General features: G+C 32.0%; 1 protein-coding gene across 1 annotated transcript; it reads left to right on the top strand.

Annotated features, from left to right (window-relative positions):
• Positions 1 to 330: 330 nt before the first annotated feature.
• Positions 331 to 24,960, top strand: LOC131930667 (mucin-like protein). Its single transcript, XM_059287253.1, has 27 exons — positions 331 to 453; positions 609 to 730; positions 1,069 to 1,260; positions 1,433 to 1,552; positions 1,779 to 1,895; positions 3,612 to 3,734; positions 4,653 to 4,745; positions 8,004 to 8,402; positions 9,433 to 9,530; positions 10,104 to 10,186; positions 10,449 to 10,633; positions 14,362 to 14,440; positions 15,050 to 15,063; positions 16,057 to 16,181; positions 16,307 to 16,468; positions 16,954 to 17,106; positions 18,173 to 18,359; positions 19,001 to 19,099; positions 19,896 to 20,041; positions 20,800 to 21,025; positions 21,198 to 21,331; positions 21,468 to 21,591; positions 21,906 to 22,034; positions 22,161 to 22,355; positions 22,503 to 22,754; positions 23,047 to 23,275; positions 24,777 to 24,960. The coding sequence occupies exons 2-27, from the start codon at positions 649 to 651 to the stop codon at positions 24,958 to 24,960; spliced, it is 3,930 nt and encodes a 1,309-aa protein (XP_059143236.1). The 5' UTR covers positions 331 to 453; positions 609 to 648.
• The last annotated feature ends 506 nt before the right edge of the window (positions 24,961 to 25,466 follow it).

Below are 25,466 nucleotides of genomic sequence, written 5' to 3'. Positions count from 1 at the left end.
CAATTGAATATTCTATTGTCATCGGAAACAAAGCTTCCATGAAAATTTTAGCGCGCTAGCTAACTGGGAAAAGCCCGAAATTTCGATCGCAAGATTTGATTGGAGAACCAAACAAACAAACAAACAAACAGACGCGAAAGCAAGTTAAAGAAAACGTGGGAAAAACATCCGGCAATGACATAAGCTTCCTTTATGATAAAACTTGATCTACTTCCCTGTTGCCTCCCCTTTACAAACTGTTGAATACGTTAGTTCCGACTGGCTGGGCTTCAGTTATCTTGTGGGCAACCCAATGTTTATAAATAGGGTGTTTGTTATGTGCTTACCGTTGACGCTTGAACAAGATTTGTGCGCGGTTCGTGGGAAATATTTTTGTTTTGTAATTGCGGTAGTAGTTTATAAAAGTCTTTCACTGGAGTAATAGGCAGTGTATACATTTTTATTGATTTAAAGGTAAATTATAATGAGATTTATAGGGGTTACATATGTTGGCTAATGTATGTTATATTAATTTAACGATACATCTAATATATTCAAAATAATATGTTTTAGTTGAAGAAAGTAGAGACCTGAAATATTGTGTTAAAACTTAATTTTTTCAACACTAGATGCTGGTAGCATAAATAGTTCTCCTGGATATAAAAAAAAATGAAGTTTACAGCCATTCTAAGTGTTCCTATATGTATATTTGGAGTGTTATTTGCTTTGGAAAGCAACGAAACTAATAGTGGTAAGGATTATTTACAAATATAGGCATATTATATATATATATATATATATATATATATATATATATATATATATATATTATATAAGCCTATATATATATGTATATATATATATATATATATATATATATATATATATATATATATATATATATTGCGTGTGTGTGTGTTGGTTTGTTTTTGTATGTATTTTGTTAGAAATAGTGTACATATATGTGTATGTTGGTTTCTCGTCTTACTTTCAAATGACAATTGTATAAAAACGTGCTATTAATATATACATTTTACGACACATCTTAAAAATACAATGATGTGCGTTTCTGGCCATTTTGCTTACTAGAATATAATAATGAATTCGACGACAAGAATATTTCAGCAAGTAATGTTGAAGAGCTAAAGGATCTTCTAGTGAGAGATATAGTAGAAGAATTTAAAGACGATTTCTTAATTGAAACACATACAGACATCAGTGACACGATTGAAGAAGATGACTGGGACATGGAAATGGGTGAATCAACTGTCAATGCTACAGGTGATTTAAAAAAACTGCTTTAGTTTAAACCATTTCTTTTGCTACAGTGTATTTGGTAAACTGAACACACACACACACACAAACACACACACAGAGACACACACACACACAACCACACTTACTCACGGAAGCATAAATGTTTTTATATAGACTAAATATTCTTTGTTTTCAGATTTTATGCTGAATAAAAGTGTTAGCAACACAAGCACAGAACTGGGTAACCAACACCCACTCTACGGAAACTTGTCAGTATCTATAGAAGAGGCAACGAGCACCATAGAAGAGAAATCAGGTTCAGTTAAAAGTTGTTCTTTTTTATATGTATTAAATTTAAACTCCGTCAGTATCCTTTCCAGAGATATTTATTTTTCACAAGAATTGGAATCATCGATGTGGCTATAACACAATGTCAAATGACTCTATCTGAATTACGAGCATGATTCCCTACACATGTACCTAAATTTATATTTTTTTTTATTCAATCAAAATTAATAAGAATATGACTGTTTCATATGTAGTTATAAACGCGAATGAAAGCAAGAGCGATGAAAGTACAGATATTGGTAACCAGCAACTGCATGAGAATTTTACACAAGCAGCCTTTGAAACAATGGACATCGCATTAAACAATACAGGTGAGATCGATGTGGCTATAGCACAATAAATTTGTGTTAAGTTAGATTGATATTTTGTTTTGAAAAGTGCACCACTAAAATATAAACATTTTTAAAAGTGTGATTCTTATATTCACACTTTTATTATCACACTATTAATCACACACTATTTCTATTACTGACATTTAAAAAGAAAAACATTAAAAACTGAGATGTTTCATTCTAAAATTTAAAAACAACTTGAGTCTTTTTTTTTTTATGAAACCTGCCAAGCAAAAGACAAACACAAACTACGTTTTTAAGAATAAATAGGTGACCTAGAGAAAAACCATTGTGCTGGAACCGTGTTCTTATCGTCATGCACCAGATACCGTGCTTCTAGTATTATATGTCGTTACGCGCGGCGGCTTGGGACATAACTGTGTTCCTATTTCACCTTTAAGTTCTAAATAACATTAACAATATCAAGTTCTGCCAGGGTGCAATAAAAGAAAAAATACAAACAGCTTTAGATTAAAATATCAAAACGTTTGTGCTTTCTTGAATTCACCTAGTAAAGAATGCAGTATTGGCTTTGACCCTGAAGTTCAATTAGGCAGGCAAAGTAGAGCTAACCTTTCTTTTTTATGTCGACACACAAGAATAATAGTGTATGATCTAAATTGTGATCAATTTCCATTGCATTTACATAAAACTTTAGTCAGGCTTCCGTTTGAGTTAAGAGGACTATTAGGCAACCTACATACTCGAGTAAGGTAAACCGAGTCGAGTTGTTTAGGTAAGCCTTCGTAACGCTGTAATATTTTCCATTTATTATTGTGTATTTATAGTTGATTTAAGTACGTAAAGCTGTGAGCTAGCACATGTAGACAAATCCTAAAACAGCATGCCCCTATGAAGTTTAAATTACTGCTGCTCCTTCATGTATACCTAAAAGCTTTGTATTAATTAACCTAATTGTAAATCTTATTATCGACCATTTTGCTGCATAAGAGCTATTTGACATACACACACATACATCCATTAATATATAGGGACATAAAAATAACGCTAACATTTCTATATAAAGGAAAGAATGCATTTATTATGTGTGTAAAGGTTTGTTTCGATTAAAAGTCACCTAACATAAACATATAAAAATCTTTAAGGTTATTATACTATTGTAACACAATGACATATGAAAGGTGTAACCATCTAAGAGGCATAATCATGATCTATTTGGATTGCGGGCCTTGTTGGTCCGCTTGTTCTCATGTGTGTTGTTTGCTCTTGCAACCGAATTGTACCGGTATTCTGTGGAGTCGTGTGGCCTCCTGGATATCGGGCTGGAGTGAATGAGTCTTTGACCTGTCATGTCCTGATGTTCCGGTACAAGAAACTTAAATGGAAGTATATAGAACTAATGAACAGCGATAGGACATCAAGCTAGTCATCATATATTTTCACGTCTATCATTATATCTCTTAGTATGTCATCATTTCCTCAATACGTAACTATAAGTCTAATATGTCACGTTAATCATATTAAACCTCGACTAAGCGGTAGTGGTTTGTGTGACGAGTGGCTACGCTTAGCTGCACAATAAAGTGTGTCTCACTAGCGTGCTCTTTGTTTTCTCTGAGGGTCAGCAATTAACTCCAATGTTTGACTATCACCTATATCACATCTGAGGCTGTGTTAAATGGTAATAAATAATAAAAGGATTGTTAGATTTATAACATTTAATCACTTTTGCAGGGATCAGCAGGAATAATTCCGATACCTCAAGTGTAGAGAAAGTAGATGTAACCACAAGGAAGCCATTATGGTCAGAGTTGTTAGATGACGTCACTGTCGAGGAAATATTTATAGAAATTACAGGTTAGTTAAAGGGTATTTGAGGGGTATTTTTTAATGGAAATAAACCATTGCCTGTTGTTGGGTTCTTCTGTCTAGGTGTGTATATATATAACAGACAAATACAACGTATACAACAGTAGATAACACTAACACTCTATAACAACAATAATAATAAGATATTTAATAATATATACAGTACTAAAATAATAACAAGATCAAAGGGGTCTACAACATGAATAACAATACTCAACACCACGTTCCACGTCCACAGCCACACTACAACTAACTGCTTCACACACTAGCACACGCTTTGACACCCGTCACCTGACACACCTCACGTGAACACCTCTCGCTCCATGTAAACACACTCAACCAAGGGATACAGCTATACACCAAAGGGAGGGTACCTGTTGTTCCAGCACACAACACACACACACACACACAAGCAGGGGACATGTAAGGGACGTAACACCTGTTTTTTTTAATCAAATAGCATTTTTGTTTATATGACCATACAAGTTGATAAAAATTACCTTCGGGAGTCGATTTTTATTTTGGCTATACATCAGTACGAATTGGTAGTTTTAAATCAAATCGAAATGCTTGTACCAAGTTAGGCTTTTAAAGGATAGAAAAATAAATTGATTACCTGTGATGAAAACATATGTTGTAAAAACGATCTATTCAAGATTATAAATGTAGGTCTCATTCTCAAAATATTTAGAAACGCGAAGTATGCAATATATTTTTACACATTTTATGATGTGTGTCATTAGAAAAACAAGTGGAAATTTGTCGCGTTCAGTACATAGATTACATTTTATCAAAACGACAGCATGAAAGTGCTGTAACTAGTCACGTGTTTAATTTTAAGTTTTCTCTTGTAAGCACCCGTGTTTTTTCTTGGCAACGTATAAGCTACAATCTATTTATTAACAGCTAAGCCAGAACATGCCAGCAAAACTTCAACCACTACAGAAACAAACCAGAGAGTAACAGAAATGGATGAAGACTTAAAACATTACATCAAAGGTTGGTTACGCTTTATTAGCGTAGAATACCTTCTTAACACTCAAGATTAGTAATTCATTTATTAATGACTCTTAATATACTTTATAGTCGTACTCCAAGGTATAGTAGTGTATAGGGGTCCGTGTGGTAGCTGCTGTCTGGAAGACAAAATTGTTTTCAGCAAAACATTGTCTACAAAATATTCTATAGTTGAATGTATGTATATATATATATATATCGATGGTCTCGGTCGCAAACCGTCTAACTCAAAAAAATTCGATTTTCTTTTTTTTACATAAATCAAAAGCCAATATGATTCCCCATAATGCCTGAAAATATTAGAGAAATCTGTAGAATGATTATTGAGATATAATCATTTGAACAAACCGCCTATTATTTCTAGCGCTAAAAATCTCGGCGCAAAACGAATATCGCTATATTTGTCAGTACACTTTTGATCGGGAACGCAGTCGCACGCCGTAATCACACAATTTTACAGCACAGCCGTCACAGTACTTATAGGTAAGGATATTTGATTAAGTATGTTCAACTATTCTATTACATTTTATCATTTTAAAGAATAATAAACAAATAGTATTTGTTTAATATAGCCTATTTCCAGATTTTCAATAACCAAACTGATTTGTTTACAATTTTTAGGCTAACACAATGCTTTGAAACTAGATCTTCATTCTATAATCTAAATATCAATCAAAACAATATAATTCGAATTATATTTCCACACTAATGTGCAATAAATTTAATAATTGTTAATTCACTACTAGCTTTAGATTGAGGGTTTAGATACGTGATAAGAAATGTTTATATGGTAGGTTACAAAGTGTTTGGCGTACATGTTGAACGACATGGTTAGTTGTCTTTAGTAGATGCTTTTATGATTAATTTTTCAACAGACAAGCCTATCTCAACACACCACGCTCTCTCAACATACCAGCCTCTCTCAACATACCAGCCTCTCTCAGCATACCAGCCTCTCACAACAGACCAGTCTTACCACATAACAGACCAGCCTCTCTCAACAGACCAGCCTCTCTCAACAGACCAGCCTCTCTCAACACAACAGAATAGCCTCTCTCAACACAACAGACCAGCCTCTCTCAACAGACCAGCCTCTCAAAATATCAGCCTCTCTCAACAGACCAGCTTCTCTCAACACAACAGACCAGCTTCTCTAAACACAACAGACCAGCCTCTCTCAACAGCCCAGCCTCTCAACATACCAGCCTCTCTCAACAGACCAGCCTCTCTCAACAGACCAGCCTCTCTCAACAGACCAGCCTCTCTCAACAGACCAGCCTCTCTCAACACAACAGACCAGCCTCTCTAAACACAACAGACCAGCCTCTCTCAACAGACCAGCCTCTCTCAACAGACCAGCCTCTCAACATATCAGCCTCTCTGAACAGACCAGCCTCTCTCAACAGACAGCCTCTCTTGACATATCAGCCTCTCTCAACAGACCAGCCTCTCTCAACATACCAGCCTCTCTCAACAGACCAGCTTCTCTCAACAGATCAGCCTCTCTTAACAGATCAGCCTCTCTCAACAGACCAGCCTCTCTCAACAGACCAGCCTCTCTCAACAGACCAGCCTCTCTCAACAGACCAGCCTCTCTCAACAGACGAGTTTCAATCAACAGACCAGCCTCTCTCAACAGACCAGCCTCTCTCAACAGATCAGTCTCTCTCAACAGACAGCCTCTCTTGACATATCAGCCTCTCTCAACAGACCAGCCTCTCTCAACACAACAGACCAGCCTCTCTCAACGAAACAGACCAGCCTCTCTCAACACAACAGACCAGCCTCTCTCAACAGACCAGCCTCTCAACATATCAGCCTCTCTCAACAGACCAGCCTCTCAACATACCAGCCTCTCTCAACATACCAGCCACACTCGACAGACCAGCCTCTCTCAACAGACCAGCCTCTCTTAACAGATCAGCCTATCTCGACAGACCAGCCTCTCTCAACAGACCAGCCTCTCTTAACAGATCAGCCTCTCTTAACAGACCAGCCTCTCTCAACATACTAGCCTCTCTCAACATACCAGCCACACTCGACAGAACAGCCTCTCTCAACATACCAGCTTCTCTCAACAGACCAGCCTCTCTTAACAGATCAGCCTCTCTCAACATACCAGCCTCTCTCAACAGACCAGCCTCTCTCAACAGACCAGCCTCTCTCAACAGACCAACCTCTCTCAACAGACCAGCCTCTCTCAACAGACGAGTTTCTATCAACAGACCAGCCTCTCTCAACAGATCAGCCTCTCTCAACAGACAGCCTCTCTTGACATATCAGCCTCTCTCAACAGACCAGCCTCTCTCAACATACCAGCCTCTCTCAACAGACCAGCCTCTCTCAACAGACGAGTTTCAATCAACAGACCAGCCTCTCTCAACAGACAGCCTCTCTTGACATATCAGCCTCTCTCATATGGTCATAATATATCTGACAATACAGTTTCTGTTTTTACTATTATCATCCTACAAACCCAGCACCCACCAGATTTAGTAAAATAAACTGTGAGAATAGAAAGATAAATAAAGCATAAGCTTCAACAGTTAACAAGTCTATTTCTAAATACAGACATAATGAATACACTTGAAAGCGATAAAGCCATACTAAAACATCTCTATTAAAAATTAAACTGACCCCATAATGCAGAATAAACTCAAATAATTAAAACATGAGCCCAAAACTATCATCTAAATATTATGAAGTGTTAATTATAACTTAAAAACATAAAAATAACTAAATCACGTTCATCGGACAAAACGAACGAACGCGGCTGAGACCGAAATTCTCGGCTCAAAACAGCTAAGTCTGCGCGCGCAAAGATAGACGGCTTGCACCGAGAATTTTAGACCGAGCAAACCGTCTATCTTTTTAAACCTGCTATATTGTTGGAAATATCAACAAAACCCATTTTAAAACGCTACAGTATAGTCGGTAGAGAGTTTCTTCGGAGATATCTTTAAAAAATATTTGTATTAGAGCGATCGAGAAGGAAATAATCAGTTTTTTGTCTCTCCTGTAAAATTTACATTTTCGGAGTTAGACGGTTTGCGACCGAGACCATCGATATATATATATATATATATATATATATATATATATATATATATATATATATATATATATATATAAATATATATATATATATATATATATATATATACATATATATGTGTGTGTGTGTGTGTGTGGATACTAAAAGCTTTAAATTGATGTATTTGACATTAAAAATTATTGCAGACAACTCAAAACAGGGACATTATGTTTCTCATACAACAATTAAACCAAGCAACGACCAAAGCTATATAACAGAGTACTTTAAAGGCGGGCTCCAATCAACCACTGCATATCCTAGACCAAGCAATCCTTGGGAAGATAAATTACAATTTGTTCCTGTAGCTAAAGAGTTAACAACACAGAACCCAAAAGCACGTACCAAATCCGATAAACATCAAAATATCAAGGGAGGTAAAGCAAGATCAAGAAACGTTTATGTCTACGAGACAGACAAAGACGATGATTTGATGGTGGCTAACAAGGAAGAAGATGAATATATTCTTGTGAAGTATAACAGTGGGACGGTACGGGTGAAACGGTCACTTGAGGATTACAGTGGAGGTTCACCGTCGGCATTAGCAGGTACATGTATGATTAACTTATTTTGTGGGGTCTGTGGTTTATTGACAAAGACTACAAACGAGTTTGTTCTTTGTTTAATTGGCTTAGGTTGTATGTTTGTTTCTAATCAGAGGCGTAGCGAGGGGTGGGATGCGGACCGCACCGGATGACACCATTTAGGGGGTGACACAAGGCTAAAAATAGTAAAAATATATAGAGAAAAATTTGAGGGGGGGGGGGAGGTGCAAATTAAAAGTTTGATGGGGGTTGCAAATCGAAAGTTCGATGGGGGGGGGGGGGGGTTGCAAATCGAAAGTTAGAGGGGGTGCAAATCGAAAATTGAAAGTTTGTCCCGGGAAGAGTCGCTACGCCACTGTTTCTATTGTCAAGGTTTTATTTAATATTAATCCTTTTATTCTGAGTTTGCATTAATTAATTAATTTATGAACATTTATTGATAGTTAATAAATCTTAAAATTGTTTCTTAAACAGAAAAAAAACAGAAGTTCAAACTATTCCTTTTAAGTGTGTGTTTTAACTAAATATAAATTAATTAGTTTTTAAAATTGTAAATCTGTTTGTCTTGCACACACTATAACTTAAAATTACTTAATAATTTTATGCGTTATCATTGAGACGCTATGGTCGTGTATTAGAACACTATGCTAACCAACAAGACTGGGGTATAGAAGTTAATCCACCTCTGACGGGTACCTAGCTCAAGATAAGGAAAGTCAGTTAGGCACTCTCTGGCTGATGAACTCCATTCTGCCTTATCGACCCTAACTTACCCCATATTTATTTCAATGAGTTTACAAAGTTATAAATAAAATAATCATAAAAATTAAAAATTTCGAAAAAATGCTGACAACACCTTCATAAACCAAGTCCAAGAAACATCAACTCTTCATCATCTGCCAAATAAATCGCTAGGATTCTTTTCTATTATTACATCAAGATATCTTTATAAACCGCATATGTTTAAAAATACACACGCAGTGTATATCGGTTTAATTATAATTGTAAACAATTGTGTCATTACTAAAAACAGTAAGAGGTGAAGTGTGGATTTCCCCTGCTGTTAGTGGGAATAAGTCGATTAACGGAACAGACGAGAACAATATATTAAAAAGACGTTTTGCTGTATCAGTAAGTAGCATTTATAATTTTTGTAGCAATCACCTTTGTTTCTAAAAACACTTGATTTAAAATTATGATGCATTCACTTTGACACGGTGTGTAATAATGATACTAATAAGGAGACAATCTGTCGGATCGGTAGAGCTCTCGACTACTGAGCCCAAAGTTTCGAGTTTGGATTCCAGGATCGAGTCCGCAGGAGGTTCCTAAGTTCTATAAGCCTTGATGGATACCTGACTCACGTATGGCGAAAAAGGCGGCTATATATAGTGCTAACCACGCAATATGTTTATATGCCAAAATCACAGTAACAGGTGAACTATACTCTATTTACCCGAAGACTACCAGATTAATAAGAAAAATTTAAAAAAAAATATTACACTGAAACCAAAAAATATAGGCAACATATATATAAAAGCCTATAAATATATATATATATATATATATATATATATATATTTGTATCTATAAATATATATATATAATATATATATATATATATATATATATATATATATATATATATATATATATATATATATATAATTCAGTTATCTAAAAAGTATTTAAATATGTATGCAGTTGAAGAAGTACTTGGCTAAATACATTAACAAGACGTCATATGCCTCTTTAAATTCTACGTATATTGCCGTTAGTATGCTTCGGTAAGTATGGTTAGTAATAGCCAATTAAGAAAACAGATTAAAGCATTAACGCACAAACAGTATATTTGTAATTATATGTGGCATAATAGTTAGAAATCATATATATATATATATATATATATATATATATATATATATATATATATATATATATATATATATATATATGTATATAATATCTGTGTGTTTCTGCGTGTTTGTATGTGTATTTATATTTGTGTGTGTTTGTATTATCTATACATTTATTTTATCTCCTCACCAGGCCTAGTAGTAGCTACACTATAGTTGAATTTGAACTTTTTATATATTATTTTGTTCTCGAATACGACACTGCATTCGACATTGAAGTACGTTTGGTGGTGGCTAACGCCTTGATCAACATGAATGATTTAGAGACAAATTATCATGTGTTTATGTCGATGTTAGAAAATGTCACGGATGTACTGCGTGAGTATTCATTGTATATATATATATATATATATATATATATATATATATATATATATATATATATATATATATATATATATATATATATGTGTGTGTGTGTGTGTGTGTGTGTATTCAAATTTCAAATTTATTCAAATTTATTCAAACAACGGTTACAATTGTAGGCACAAAGGCCTTTTTTCACATTGGCCGTTTAAACAAATAAAGCAATTCAATAACACATAGCAGTAACACATAGCACTGAAAATGTGGAATAAAGAAACAATGGTACATAGATATCATACATAATGAGATAAAAAAGAGAATATAATAGATGAATGAGAAATGTTACAATGAGTCAGTTAGGTCATTAAATAATTTTAGTTTTAGTTTAGATTTGAATATATTTTCAGATCTAGATAGCTTTATTTTATTAGGAAGATTGTTCCACAAACTAGAACCAGAGTAGGCGAAGCTATGTTTTTGGAAAAAGGTTGAATAAGGGAATGGTAAATTAAGACGACGATTTAATTTTATGTTAAAAGAAAACAGATCTGATAAGTAAGAGGGGGCTGTTTCGTGGAATATTTTATATAAGAAAATTGATTTAGTATATATTATCTTTTTATTTAATGGAAGTATTTTAGTAGAGAGAAAAGAATCCAGACTACTAGACAAGCCAGTAACCAGTTTTATAGCCCTTTTTTGTAAAGAAAGAAGAGGACGCTGCTTAGATATAAAGCTGCCGCTCCACACTACAGAAGCATAATCCAACCTAGATTGAATGAAAGCTTCATAAAAAACCAGCCTGCTCCTATAGTTGAGAAAGTTCTTTATCCTAGCTAATTGAAAGGTTGTCTTTAATAAGGACATTCTTAGAAAATGTATATGGTCAGACCAAGTGAGGTTGTGATCTATAAACAATCCTAGGCATTTGTAACTGTCTACCTGTTCAATGTTTGAATTGTCTATAGTAATGTTTAATGCGGTGGATGGAAGACGAAGGCGTTTCTGATGAGTTGTAATAAACATTGACTTGGTTTTATCGGGGTGAAGTTTCATTTTGTTAAATTTTGTCCAAGTAGCAAGCTGATTGGCACATGTTTGAAGTTTGTAACTGAGTGACTCAGCACTGTCTGCAAAGACATGCAAAGAAGTATCATCAGCGAACATCTCGCACTGACCAGCGTCAATATGTAATGGAAGATCATTAATGTATAAAGAAAAAAGTAAAGGACCTAAGATTGAGCCCTGTGGAACCCCTATATTAACATATTTCTGTGAAGAGATGGTATTAAGGTGAAACACGCGTTGAGATCGGTTAGATAAAAAGGAGTGAAGTAACCTAACTGTAAAGTCGTGGAATTTGTATGGAATTAGTTTTTTAAGAAGTATGGTGTGATCAATAGAATCAAAGGCTTTTCTGAAATCGACAAACAGCGAGCCACAGAGTAGGTTTTTGTTAATATTTATAAGCCAGTTTTCATTCATCTTAATCAGAGCAGTGTGACAAGAATGAAACTTTCTAAACCCAGACTGATTACTATGGAAAAGCTTGAGCTTTTCTAGGTAATTTGAAATGCATTTGTTTATATGTATTTCTAGTGGCTTGGAGATCGAAGAAAGTATAGAAATTGGCCTGTAGTTATTAGCATCTTGGATGTTACCTTTTTTGTGTAGTGGTATAACCTTAGCATGCTTAAAATGTGTCGGGTAATAATGCTTGGCAATACAGAGGTTATAGACATAGGTTAAAACTTCGGAAATTATTGGAGCTGAAATCTTCAATACATTATTAGAAATATCATCAAACGAAGTTGTTGAAGACGGTTTAAGAGATCTTAGGCTAACATATACTTCATGAACAGTGAGAAGCGGAATGATCAGCTCTGTCCTACCACGGTGAGCAGAATTACAAAAATTTTTAAGCTCCTCACTGATTGTGTAATCAGCATCTGTGTTGAGCGCTGCAGATGATATAAAATGATTGTTAAAGTCATCAGCAGATATCTGGCAATGTCCAGCTGTATTACATGTGCGTTTTTTTTCTAATTATTTGATTTATAGCAGTCCAGATAGATTTGGAATTAGGTTTGCCTGACAGCAGCTTATTAAAATACTCCTTCTTCGACCTACGCACGAGCAGTTTGACATAATTTCGCTGCCCACAAAAGTCCTCAGAAGTTCCATAACGTTTAAGCCAGTCTCTTTTATTAATTGCAGATTCGATATTGTTGTTAAACCAAGAAGGTTTGTATGTAGTCTTAACTCTTTTAGAGATTTTAGGAATATGTTTGTCATATATAGTATAGAAAATACGCAGCCATTCAGAAATGGCAAGATCGGGACAATTATAATTGTATACATTGCAGAAGGGGGCAGCCAATAAATCCGAAAGAAAAAGATTTTCATTAAATTTTCTAAAAGAGCGATAACTTATAGTTATGTGTTGCCGCGAAGGTACACATAATCTTTTTGTCGAAAAAGTACAACAAACAGGGAAGTGGTCACTAACACCACAAGAGGGGACACAGACCTCTATTAGGTTGCAGTCAGGTGATGCGTATATGTGGTCAATTATTGTACTTGATTTATCATTTACCCTGGTAGCCGTGTGCACACATTGTTTTAGATTCAAAGAATCAATAATATCTTGCCAATATCCTTGAGGTTTTAATAAATTTATATTAAAATCTCCCAATATGATATATTCATTGTTAGTAGATAAAACGGTATCCATCATGGAGCAAAAACGATCATACCAATCCATGTTTTCACAGGGATTTCTATAAAGGAAGCAAATTAAAATTGCCGGATGGTGTTTGCTTTTTTCGAGTTCAATCCAAATACATTCTATATTGTCCGTTGACAGATCCTTCCTGTACTTGAAACGAATTGAGGAGTGGACATAGACACAAAGGCCAGTTTCTTTGTGTAAGGATGGGTCTCGGCGTATTAGGTTATAATCAGAGACGGATATCTCAACATCATTTATAAAAGATTGTAATCGAGTTTCAGAGAAACCAAAGATATGAAAAGGATTGTTGGAATTGTTTAAAATTTTTAGAACTTCATGGTGTTTATTAAATATGTGGAAAATATTTAAATGGCCCAATTTTAGCCCACTTTGTGAGGGCCAGGATGATGAAAATAGACAATGCATAAAGATAATAAAATATCAATGAAAAAGAGATGTTATAAACAAAAAATCAATATAATGAACTAATTAAACAGAATCAATATAATTGTCTTACAATTACACGCTTTGTCATCCAATAAACAAACACTCGCTGCTCTTCACACTGCCTTCACTATAATTAAAATAATACAGTGAGCTAAACTAGTAAATAGTAAGTGAAAAAAGTTAGGTTCCAGGAAGGCGCTTAAGCGACAACATTAGAGCTTGATGAAGCAACAAAGGGCTAAAGCCCATTAAGTGATGTAAGCCTGGGCTAGAGTTCAATTGATCTGAAGATATTGTTGGAAGCAAATCAACAGTCGAAACCAAATCAGACGTTGTATAGCCTATGTATATATTGTATATATACGAACATATGTTTATATTATATTTTTAACATTGATCTTGTACAGACATATAGACAGTGATCTAACACAGATAATAATTTTACAATATGATTTTGTTCTCTCTTACAAATTGAAGGATCATATTACCATTTAAAAAGTTATAAACATGTGACTTAATTTTTTAAAAGTAATTAACATCCATGCACAAATTATCTATGCAGAAGCAGCAAAATGCATTACATGTGAGGCGTACGAATTCTGTGAGCCAGTCAACAACAATATGACCGAGTGGCACTGCAAGTAAGTTCTTTAAAGAAACAAAAAAAATGCGCATGCTAAATTTGTCATGTTTTTCATTTTGTTAGTGGATGTTTGGATTGGTGATTGTGATAACTGCATTAGATTATAAGATTAGCTACCACATGATCTAGAAGATCTGCTCAAGGGACACTACTCTTATTATAATACTAAAGATGTTAAACTAGTTCTTTCCCTTGCATGTTTTCAATACAAAACACGGGTAAACATCATTAGAAGGTAGACACCAAGGTAAAACATTGCAAACATATAGAAGTGACATGTTTTTGCTTGTTCACTTACGGTTAATTAGATTTAAATGTACACATTGATGATCCTGACAAGGGGAGGGCGGGGTGACACAACGATGTAATATTGCTAACTTAAGAGAAAACTGTGCTACATACAGCTACATTTATAATCTTTTGTTATAGATAAACATCGTCACTTTTTATTGTGCACACTTTAATTTTTAAAGCTATCACTTTCTTGTTATTTGCATTGAAAACAATATATATGGTGGTCGCAATTGAGTTTTAAAGAAATACATTAACGTTTATAGACGTCTATGTTATTAATTTATTTTTTTTCCCAAATTTCTTTTCTCTGCAGGCCATCAGAACCACGTATGTTCAAATAAAATATTTAAAATTAACCATGTTTTATAATCATAAAATGATGCCCACAATTTTCTAGCATTTGTTTTAGAATTTAAATAAATACAATGTCATTATTTGATGTTCAAAAAAATGTCTGTTTATAAATAATTAAATTTAGAATATTTAAGAAAATTAAAACTCGGATACCTACACTAACACAGGTATGTTTGCTACTTACGTTGATGAGCGTTCCACTCTTATCATTGTTTTCTTCACAATCAGAATTTTCTGGTTTTGTGAACTTTTTTATAAGCAGCATTTAAGTTTTCCATTAATAATTATTTAACAAATGCAAAAGTCTAATATTCAACTAGGATAAGTAATAACATTTGCGAATGATGAAAACTTGAATACGTTTGACTAATATAATAAACCAACAAAATTGACAATCAATGACATATATGTTCACAATTAAAAATAAACATTAACTTGTTTACTTTGGGAATTAATTTCCATCCATTATTTTAATATTGATATCTGAAATAAAGTACTTATTTTTCTTTAGCACATCGTGATTTCAAAGTTATCTAAATTAATTACAGAATTGAAAATTAAAAGTCTTTTTAGCCGTATAAACACTTTAATAAGCCAAGAATAGTGCGAACCAGGATAAATAGTTATTATCAAATTAATTCGTTGCTCGAAGGTCGTACAAGCAAAGCACGTTTATAATTGTAGCCTTTGAAGATATTTTATGACGAAGAGCCAAAAAATATTTTTGAGAAACATTACACAAATTAAAAATAAGAGCACATTTTACCCAATATATCTTTTTAATTGTCTCTATTTGTTTCTCAACACATCGTGAGTCATATAGTAATATATTTTCTAATATAAAAGATTTGTAAAATGTCATAAATATGCATACAAACAATGGACGCATTTATAAATGTGCATGTCTATAAAAAGTTTTATTGTCAGAAAAAGTTTATCTTGACACGTTTTATTAATATATTCTAGGTGCATATCCATATGGAGTTCTGTCAATGGATGAAACATTACCAAGGAATAGGGAATTCGCCTCTGCAAAAATTTATGTAGAAGATTTTATACCATATGAAAACACACTATTTCAATACCTGTGGGTAAGTTTACAAAGTGATTTAATTTAAAATGTATAGTTAGGATTATCTTAATTATAGGCTATAATTGCTTTGGTAAATTATATTAATGCTTCAGCAAATATTTAAAAACACTACGTAACTAACAGATATCCGTGAATGGATTGATAAGTTTTGGCGAGGAGTTTTCCAGCTTCACGCCCCAGCGACTGCCAGTGTTAGATAAAAAAGGAAATCCTCGACCTCTGTTGGCTCCGTACTGGACAGACCTTGAGCTCACAGATGGCGATGAGGGACAGGTTTATTATCATGTATGTTTTCTTTGAGTTTTCATGCATTATTTTGAATTAAAAAGTAAGATGGTCATCGTTTTTTTTTTAAATTACAACATTAAATAATTATGAAATAGCTCTCCGCACTTTACTTATATATTTTTTTTTTAAATGCAAAATTACGAAAAAGCATCATAGATGTGTGTGCAATTTTTTTCTCATTAAACAAGTTCGAATAAAGCAAAATAAAACCATGGGTCTTGCGGAGTCAAAAGAGGTTTAAAAGAAATTCATATAGGTCCTAGTAATTAGAATATTTAGTTTTAGAAATATTTACAAATATCTGTCGTAAATTAGATTTGTTTAAATATAATAGATTAAAGTATGTGCTTAATATACACGTTTAAAAATAATAAACTATTTTTAGGTAAGGTAATGTCCACGTATAATTTTATTTTTTCTTCAAATATGTTAAAATAATATATTTAACATTATGCTGATGATGTCTTTAAAAAAATCTTTAGGTTTACAAGTGCTGGCTAGAAAAATCCTCTAAAGCATGTGAAAGGGCGAACAGCGACATTGTTAGATATGCTAGCTCTTCAACCTACACTTCCACCGTCGTTATTGTAGTCACATGGGTTAAAGTGCCCGTTGCAGGAAATCATAGAAACGAGGTACAGTTTTATGAACTTTTGTTTTTTAATTCATACATGTTCTATTTTATTCTACTGGATCGACATGGTGAATAGACCGAAATGGTGAGGTGAACAACCAATGTAGATTTTTTACATTTTTGTAAAATAAAATAAACCTACACTGAATTCTACTCCAACTTTTAGTGTTGGGATTTATTATTTTAAAAAAAAATAATATCGCCATTAAAGCTATTTCTATCACTTCTGGTAGAATTTGCAAACATTGCTATCTACTATGAAACAAAACATCAAAAAACCACATAAATATTGCATTGTGCTCTGTGCTTTATCTGATTCAGCAGCACCTGTGTCCAATTAGATATTAAAACTTGTGTGAGGTATTTTGACAGGAGACAATTTTTTTTTTTACTTTTTTTTTTTTGCCCTGAGCATTATATAAATGAAGAAACAGAGAATTAGGCCTCGTAGTTAACAATAGGTTTGTTATATTTTTGAAATAAAAAATGATACATTATTTTTTTTTAATTATAATAAAAAAATTATACAAATTCAATATTTGGGAATTATAGTTCGTTTAATTAAATAGATTTAAGGTTTGTGTTTTTGGACGATATAAGTATGCCTATAATTTAAGAATCCAGTTACGGTTAGAATCATGCTCAATTTAGTGATAAAATTCGATTAGGAGAGAGCTATGTCCAGCGATTAAATGAAATAAATGTTGGCTCCGAATCATCATGTTTGATATGTTTCTAATTATATTCCTTATGTTTGTAATTTTCTTGCTACTATTTGTGTTAATTGTAATTTAATTTAATTTTTCTGGCTTCGTGTTGTAGTTATTTCATTTGTTTATTTCAGTTTTTGTGTTTTTCGACTTCCAATAGAACTAAATTTCCAACCTTCAGTATCACCAAACATATATACAAAAATTTAACTTAACATATAGCGTATACAAATATTAAATTTGTATATGCAACTATTAGCCAATATTAAATATGCTTGCTTAAAACTAAAACAAACACAACATTTTAAACAAACATTATTTCGCAATGCTTATAAAACATTTCCATTTTTTTTTCAGCGTGTGTCATTCCAGTGCGTTATTGCGACCGATGGCTACACAACCTATGCTATTTATCTATATATGCAAGGAGCTATGCAATTCAAGCTATTGTCGGCAAGGAACGTTGAGATTGGGTGGGGAAAACAAAACTTCAGCACATCCAGATTGTCGTATTATATGTTTGACCGAGTTCTGGGAAATACAGGTAGGTTAAAAATTATCTTCCTACGTTAAAAAATGGGTCAGCGTGGTTGCAAACCCTTAGAGTTTCGATTTTTAACCACCGGTAAGATAAGAATGAATTGCTGGGGAAACCAACCCATGTAGGAGAGAAAACTCCTAAATCATACAGCCCATTTGGATTACCAAATGTAAGCTTACTAAGCTGGTGTCATGTTGTATAGTAATGCATGTCCGTTGTTGTCATAAATTTGCACGAATAAAGAGAGAGAGAGAGAGAGAGAGAGAGAGAGAGAGAGAGAGAGAGAGAGAGAGAGGAACTGATACATGGGCAACACCTGGCTCTTCTAAACTTCTGTCCAGGCTTTGCGCCTTGATTTTCAAGACTACTAAACCATTTAGCTTAGTTTAAATTTAAAAACTAATTTATAAGGATTATTAAATGTTATAGTTTATGGTGTTATTATATTTGTTTTACTATTAGCAAAATAATACATATTGAAAAATATTTTTACATATTATGGGCATATAGATTAAAGGCTAAAAAATATACAAACTTGTAAATTGTGCTGTCTTTTAAGTTTAAATGCAAACAGTAAACATACAGATAGTGAAAGCATTATTATGAATTAATATAACCATACTCTCTCGGTTGTAAATTGTCAGGAGCACCTGGCCAATGGTTTATCAAAGTTGGAGAAAAAGACAACTATAAAATGATGTGTAGATCATGGTATCGATCAGCCTCTGTTGCTGAATTGATTGGTAAATGACATTAATTATTATATTTTTTAAAAATTTAAATATAATGAGCTATAAATAACGTTGCATTAGCAAATTATGGTTTTGCTTGGTAAGCAAAATCGTGTGTAGTGTATTTGAATCATAGTTTTTGTTATATGTTACACATGAATCAGACATCATTATGATATTTGATATGATAATAAAGTTGTATTCTCTAAAGGCGCAACCTTAAAATGGCAGATAACTAAGCCTGCTAAAGATATATATTTTTTTTTTAAATTGTGTTTTCTTGAAAGATAAAGAGTTCTGCAATAAACACACGATAATTACTTAAAAGTGCTAGTATGTGTAGAGACAAGCAACAACAAATGTATGAATTTGTTTTTAAAAAGTGCATCTATATATTTGTTTTTATTTGTCAATATTTTTCTCTATGCACTTTCTCTCTTTATATATATTTTTATTAAGCCTATATATATATATATATATATATATATATATATATATATATATATATATATATATATATATATATATATATATATATATATATATATATATATATATATATATATATATATAGCCTATATTGTTATATTAATATTTAGCCTATATATATATATATATATATATATATATATATATATATATATATATATATATATATATATATATATATATATATATATATATATATTATTAATTAAAATTGGAGAACTAAATTATCAAAAGAGATTTTTAATTTACTTACATTTTTAATAACAATTTTTTTAAATTAAAAAACATTTTTAGTCTGTTACTTTTTCACATTTTCTAGCTATCAATAATAAGAATATAGAAATGCCAGCATGTCCATGTAATGAATTGGTGGCCTACAATAGTCCACTTTGGGTGCAAACCACACATGTCCAGAATCAAAGTCACTGTTTTGATTTACTGCCATATTATGGTGAATTTGGAAGGGTGAGAAATTCTTATAGTATGTGTTTATGTTTAAATATATTATATATATATATATATATATATATATATATATATATATATATATATATATATATATATATATATATATATATATATATATGTATATATTTATATATTTATATATTTATATAAGCCATATATATAGCATCAAATTACATTTTTAGCAATTTGATAAAATTGAGATTAATATTATTAAATTAAAAATGTTAAGTATGCAATTTATTGACTTTTTTTACAGTTTAATGTTGATACTGTTTTGAATCAATTGTCTTTCTAATATGCCAACTGCATATTATGGTCTAAAAGGTTTTGAAAGAGGAAATTAAAATAAAGAGAACAATGTTTCACATACTCCTGGACCAGCAATTAATAATATGATTACAAGTTTAATAGTTTAGTATCATAGTGAAAGCGCATCAGTTATTGTTTACTTCTGAAACTGAGAAAGTAACTGATAAACTAGTCTTTATAAACTTCTGGATATCTATTGGTTTGAAACGTGTTTTTAATTACCAGAAATTTAGATTTTATCAGAGTCAAAATTAATATAGTTTTAATTCCTTAGGATTGAAACACTTAAAACAGCTTAAGAATATTACAAGCTTTCTCCTTACTATCTGTAACAGTACTTAATATGAATAATAAGATTACTTTAATTAATTACTGGCGGGAGTATTGTTGCATTTAAAATATATTTTTAAAGTCTCAGATGCTGACATTTAAACTTTTGCTTTTAGCGATGCTGCTATCGTATGGATGGGAGTTTCAGTCTTGAAAGCAGAAAGCCACAAGCAGGCAGCCTTCAACGCAACAATGCTTTCAATTCTTTAATACACAATTCTAGAGATCACCAACTGAATGATATTGAACCAAAAAATTGGTGCTGCTATCAATCTGATTTATGTGAACTATACTATGAATTAAGACCAACTGTACAATGTATTGCAAGTAGTTGGGTGAGGGGTAAGTTGTTAAATATAACTTTATGACTTAAATAAGATATTTATCTAACATTGAAATCTTACTTATATGAGTATCATCTAGTAAAAGTTTGTATTTTTATATTAAAAAATACATTATTTTATATAGGCCCTAATTGTTATATGCTTTAAAATCTTCAAAATTTTTCTCCAAGGATTTTTGTTTGGTGACCCTCATATTTTTACTTTCGATGAGCGATTTTATATTTTTAATGGCCTTGGAGAATATAAAATATTGGAGATAGATGGCATTGCAAAGGACAGAACTGACATCAATTTTATGATGCAGGTAAATTAATTAATTAACTACATTTCTAATGAAGTTAAGTACCTATTCCTTACAGATTTTTTTGAAAATATAATTGTAATACAAATCATTTACAAAGTTCATTACCTTCTTATATTTTTTTTTTAAATATAAAAAGGGTCGGACTTGCAGTGCATTAAGCAAAAATGGAACAAAAGCAAGAGCTGCAGTTTGGTGTGCTTTTGCTTTTAAAAATGGAGATGATATGATATTAACAGTACAAATAAGACCTGGGGATAGAAGTATGTTTTTTATTGTACATGATCTTTAATTATTTTATAACAATGCTTCAGTTTTCATCTTAATTTCACTTTTAGAAATGTGATCTTGTGAACAAAAAAATTTATTGCAATTATTGACACAAAAATAGGTTAAATCTATAAATCCTTGCTTGCGGTAAGAAAAAAAAACACAAAAAGTTACCAGATTAATTAATATTAACATCAAAATGCTTCCACTCTTTTCTAATTCTTAAAATCTATTAAAAAAGATTAAGTTTGTATAAAAGAACACAATATTTTCTTATCAAAATTTATAAAAGTACTAACTATTTCAGTGATGGTTATTTATGCAAACAATAGAGATTACTCTGCACCATTTAAAAATGAGCCAGAATTCTTTGCTGTTGAAAAGGGAATGGTCATCAGACAACAAAATGGATCCTTGAAAGTTTCATTTTCTGAAAGTAAGTTTTGACAATTTAGTAAATACTTTAAAATACCTTTTATAGATATATTTAATACTGTTTTTAATATGTTATATTTATATCGTATCAAATGTGTTAAAAATAATGCAATTTTTAAATCTCCAGGTGTTGGAGTCACAATTACCCTATCATATGGTTTTCTTGAAGCTTATGTAAGCTTAGATAAGAAATATCAGAATATGACACGAGGGCTCTTAGGCAATTTCAATTATATCAAGACAGATGATTTTATATTTCCTAATGGGACTACACTCACAGATAAATCGTCTGAAAGACAACTTCTTCATTTTGTCCAGAGCTGTGAGAAATATTTGAAAATCAGTTTAAAAAAATTAAATTATTATACATTGTATTTTGTTATTTAATTTAACAAATCAAATTGTATAGAACATTTGTAATTTTGTTTCTATTTTTATACTGAAATTGCTATTTACTTTTTCTTTGCAGGGGCAATTACTCAGTCTGAAAGCTTATTTCCATATGCTTATGGGCAAAGCACATCAACATTTTCCTATACAAATTTCACCCCTTTATTTTATGATGAGCTTAGTTATGCAATAACAAATTCTTCCAGCACATTTTGTAATGGAATGTTTCAAATACCTTGTATTTATGATTACATTGCTACTCAAAATGAAAGTTTAGCAAAACATTCACTAGAAGTAGCAGATCAGTTCATAATGGAGAATACCAATATGGGTAAGAGTTTTCTATAACTTTTTATTTAACAATTATAGAATGATGTAGTTAACAATATAGCACTACAGAAATGACAGTTGGCTAATGTGCATCAATCTATAAATATTCATTAAAGTTTACTTTGGGGGCAGTGTGGCTTAGTGCAAGCTGACCATTTAAATTGTTTTAAGTTTGATACTTGACTTTGACATACTAAAATGATTTGTTTTTAATGCTTTTATCTTCTAGAAAGTAAATACTGTTTTAACTACTGGAAATTATGCTTACTTAAATTCATTTCTTTTGTCTACAGCAAATCAAGCACCATTTATTAAGCTAAATCAAACAAACTTTGAAATAGATATAAATACTCCTTTTTTCATCAATGTTAGTGGTTATGATATTGATGGGAATGTAACACACTTCATAGTATTAACCAATGTAAATTACACTGAAAAGCAAAAAAATCAAGTTACTTCAACACATAATGCAACAACCGAATTTATGTTTATGGTTACAAATTTAACTGTAGTAACAATTGGGTAAGTAGGACTACTTCATTTACATTTTGTCTGTCTGTTTGTCTTTTATGCATTACTACACTTTTCATCTGATTGCCATGAAACTTTGTGAAGTTTATGTTAATACTCCTGAGAAGATTTATGTGGAAAACAAAAATTAAATTTGAGAGGGTCAGCGACCCATTATGGTAGGATTTTGCACAGTCAAACTGTACTAGGCATATTCTCACCAGCATTCAAGGGACCCTGTGCACCCTAGGCTCCCACATGAACTCTATGGTACCTACATTCGTTTTAAAGAGTACCATACAATAGGAACCCTGTGGGCCAAGAGATTTGATAACTTAAAAGAACCAGGAAGTGCACCTTATGCGATATGGTAAACAATGGAACCCAATGACTTACATGACATGTGTTCTACCTCATTATTATGGAGGTTGATTAATTTACTATCAAGACTTTCATATGCCCTTGGGTTTCTGGGCTGTATTGTGGACAAACTCGCATTCCAACAACTATGATCAAACACTTATAGTGCAGACATTATTTACATTTTTCTAACTTAGTTTTAGAAAAAATTGATAAGACATTGATGAAATTCTCTTCACAAGTTGCACTGTCCTTGTTTGGTTAAACTTGGTTACAGCTTTAATTAATATTAAGTTTTACCACAATGTTTATTTTTAAATTTCTGCTCTGGACATTAGTGTTTTCCAGTATTTCGCTAAACATCAGATGGATAATTCGTTTTTTTTGGAAAACTGTCTTTGAAAATATAAAAAATCTAACATTTTAGGGTCAAAATTAAAAAAAAATTTCTTTTGCTTTTTGTCATCTTTTGTTTGTATGCTGTTTTGTATATTTAAATTAGAATCCCTATTATCAAAATGTGTGAGTGTGTATGTATAATAGATTTTTTTGTCTAAAGTTTCGTTAGGGAATACTATTCCTTAAAGATTTTTGCAAAAGTAACACACTTTTACATATTATTATATATAAATATATATATATATATATATATATATATATTTATATATATAGGACTATGTATTTACAAATAGGGTCATCCATAAATGACGTCACGCTTTTTTGGACGATTTTTACCTCCCCCCTCCCCTCACATCATCACAAAAAGCCAGACCCCCTCCCTAAAATGACATCACACCTCAGCCTATGACCCCCCCCCCCCCTCAAAATTGCTGTTGAATGTTTCTGAAAACATCGATATTTTTCCAAACAACATGTAGTATTTTGATCAATTCCCATTACAATTTATTAAAACAGTCTTCTAAATAACGGCTAAAACTAGTCTTCTAATATTGCTTTTTAATAATGCAAAAAAGTGACGTCACACCATCTGAACCTCCCCCCCCCTCCCCCTCATCACACATCATCACAAAATTACGAACCCCCCCTCCCCCCTACGAGTGTGACGTCATTTATGGATGACTCCAATGTAGCAATTAATTGTTTTCCTTAAATTGATTGAGTAAGCTAAAATATGATACATTTTCTCCCACAGAATAACAGCTGTTGATGATAAAAACCTGCAGTCTGAGGTTATCCCTTTGTCTCTTACTCTCTGTACTGGTTGCAATAATCAGGGATCATGTAACTTTTCTGTTACCAGACCTACTACATCTCCTTATTTTACCTATGCAACCTGCAACTGTAACTCTAGCCATAGAGGCATGTTGATAGTTTAATATTAAATTACATTTCAATTTTCTTTTTAAAGTTTTACTCCATTTTGAAATTTGAAAGCTAGAGTTTTTAAAATATATGGAAGTTGTGTAGTTTGGCAGTTGTTTTACTCTGATTTTTATTAAATAATAGTTTAATAGAATTTCTTCATAAGCCTAAATAACATTCTTTCTTTATAACATTTTTACAGCTAAATGTAAAAGTTTGAATGATATTATACAATAATCTGTTTGCTAAATTAGAGTATAAAGTAAACAGATCTCTCTGTATACACCCTCACAACTTTTTTTGTATAATTCTTAATAGGAGTTGATTGTGAAGAAGCTATTGATGGCTGTGCTGATAAGCCCTGCCCATTAGGCTGTACAAATCTTTCAAACAATATAAATCAGGCTACTGGAGTATTTTATAACTGTGAAAATTGCCCTGTTGGTTTTAATCTTAGCATTGCTAAAACCAAATGTGAAGGTATGATGTTTCCATATTTTGTATTAGTACATTTGTGGTT

The sequence above is a fragment of the Physella acuta genome, unplaced genomic scaffold (assembly GCF_028476545.2).
Source record: "Physella acuta isolate Inbredline_101_S28 unplaced genomic scaffold, ASM2847654v3 ptg001816l, whole genome shotgun sequence".
Classification (NCBI taxonomy): domain Eukaryota; kingdom Metazoa; phylum Mollusca; class Gastropoda; family Physidae; genus Physella; species Physella acuta.
Note: the sequence above shows the minus strand (reverse complement) of the source record. Positions and strands in the feature narration are given on the sequence as shown.

What these genes read in the sequence shown, in the direction of transcription:
- LOC131930667 (XM_059287253.1), top strand. Translation starts at nt 649, where the DNA reads ATGAAGTTTACAGCCATTCTAAGTGTTCCTATATGTATATTTGGAGTG. An exon ending in CTTAAAACATTACATCAAAG is followed by an intron (nt 4,746 to 8,003) that starts GTTGGTTACGCT and finishes AAATTATTGCAG; the next exon opens with ACAACTCAAAACAGGGACAT. An exon ending in CAGGAAATCATAGAAACGAG is followed by an intron (nt 17,107 to 18,172) that starts GTACAGTTTTAT and finishes TTTTTTTTTCAG; the next exon opens with CGTGTGTCATTCCAGTGCGT.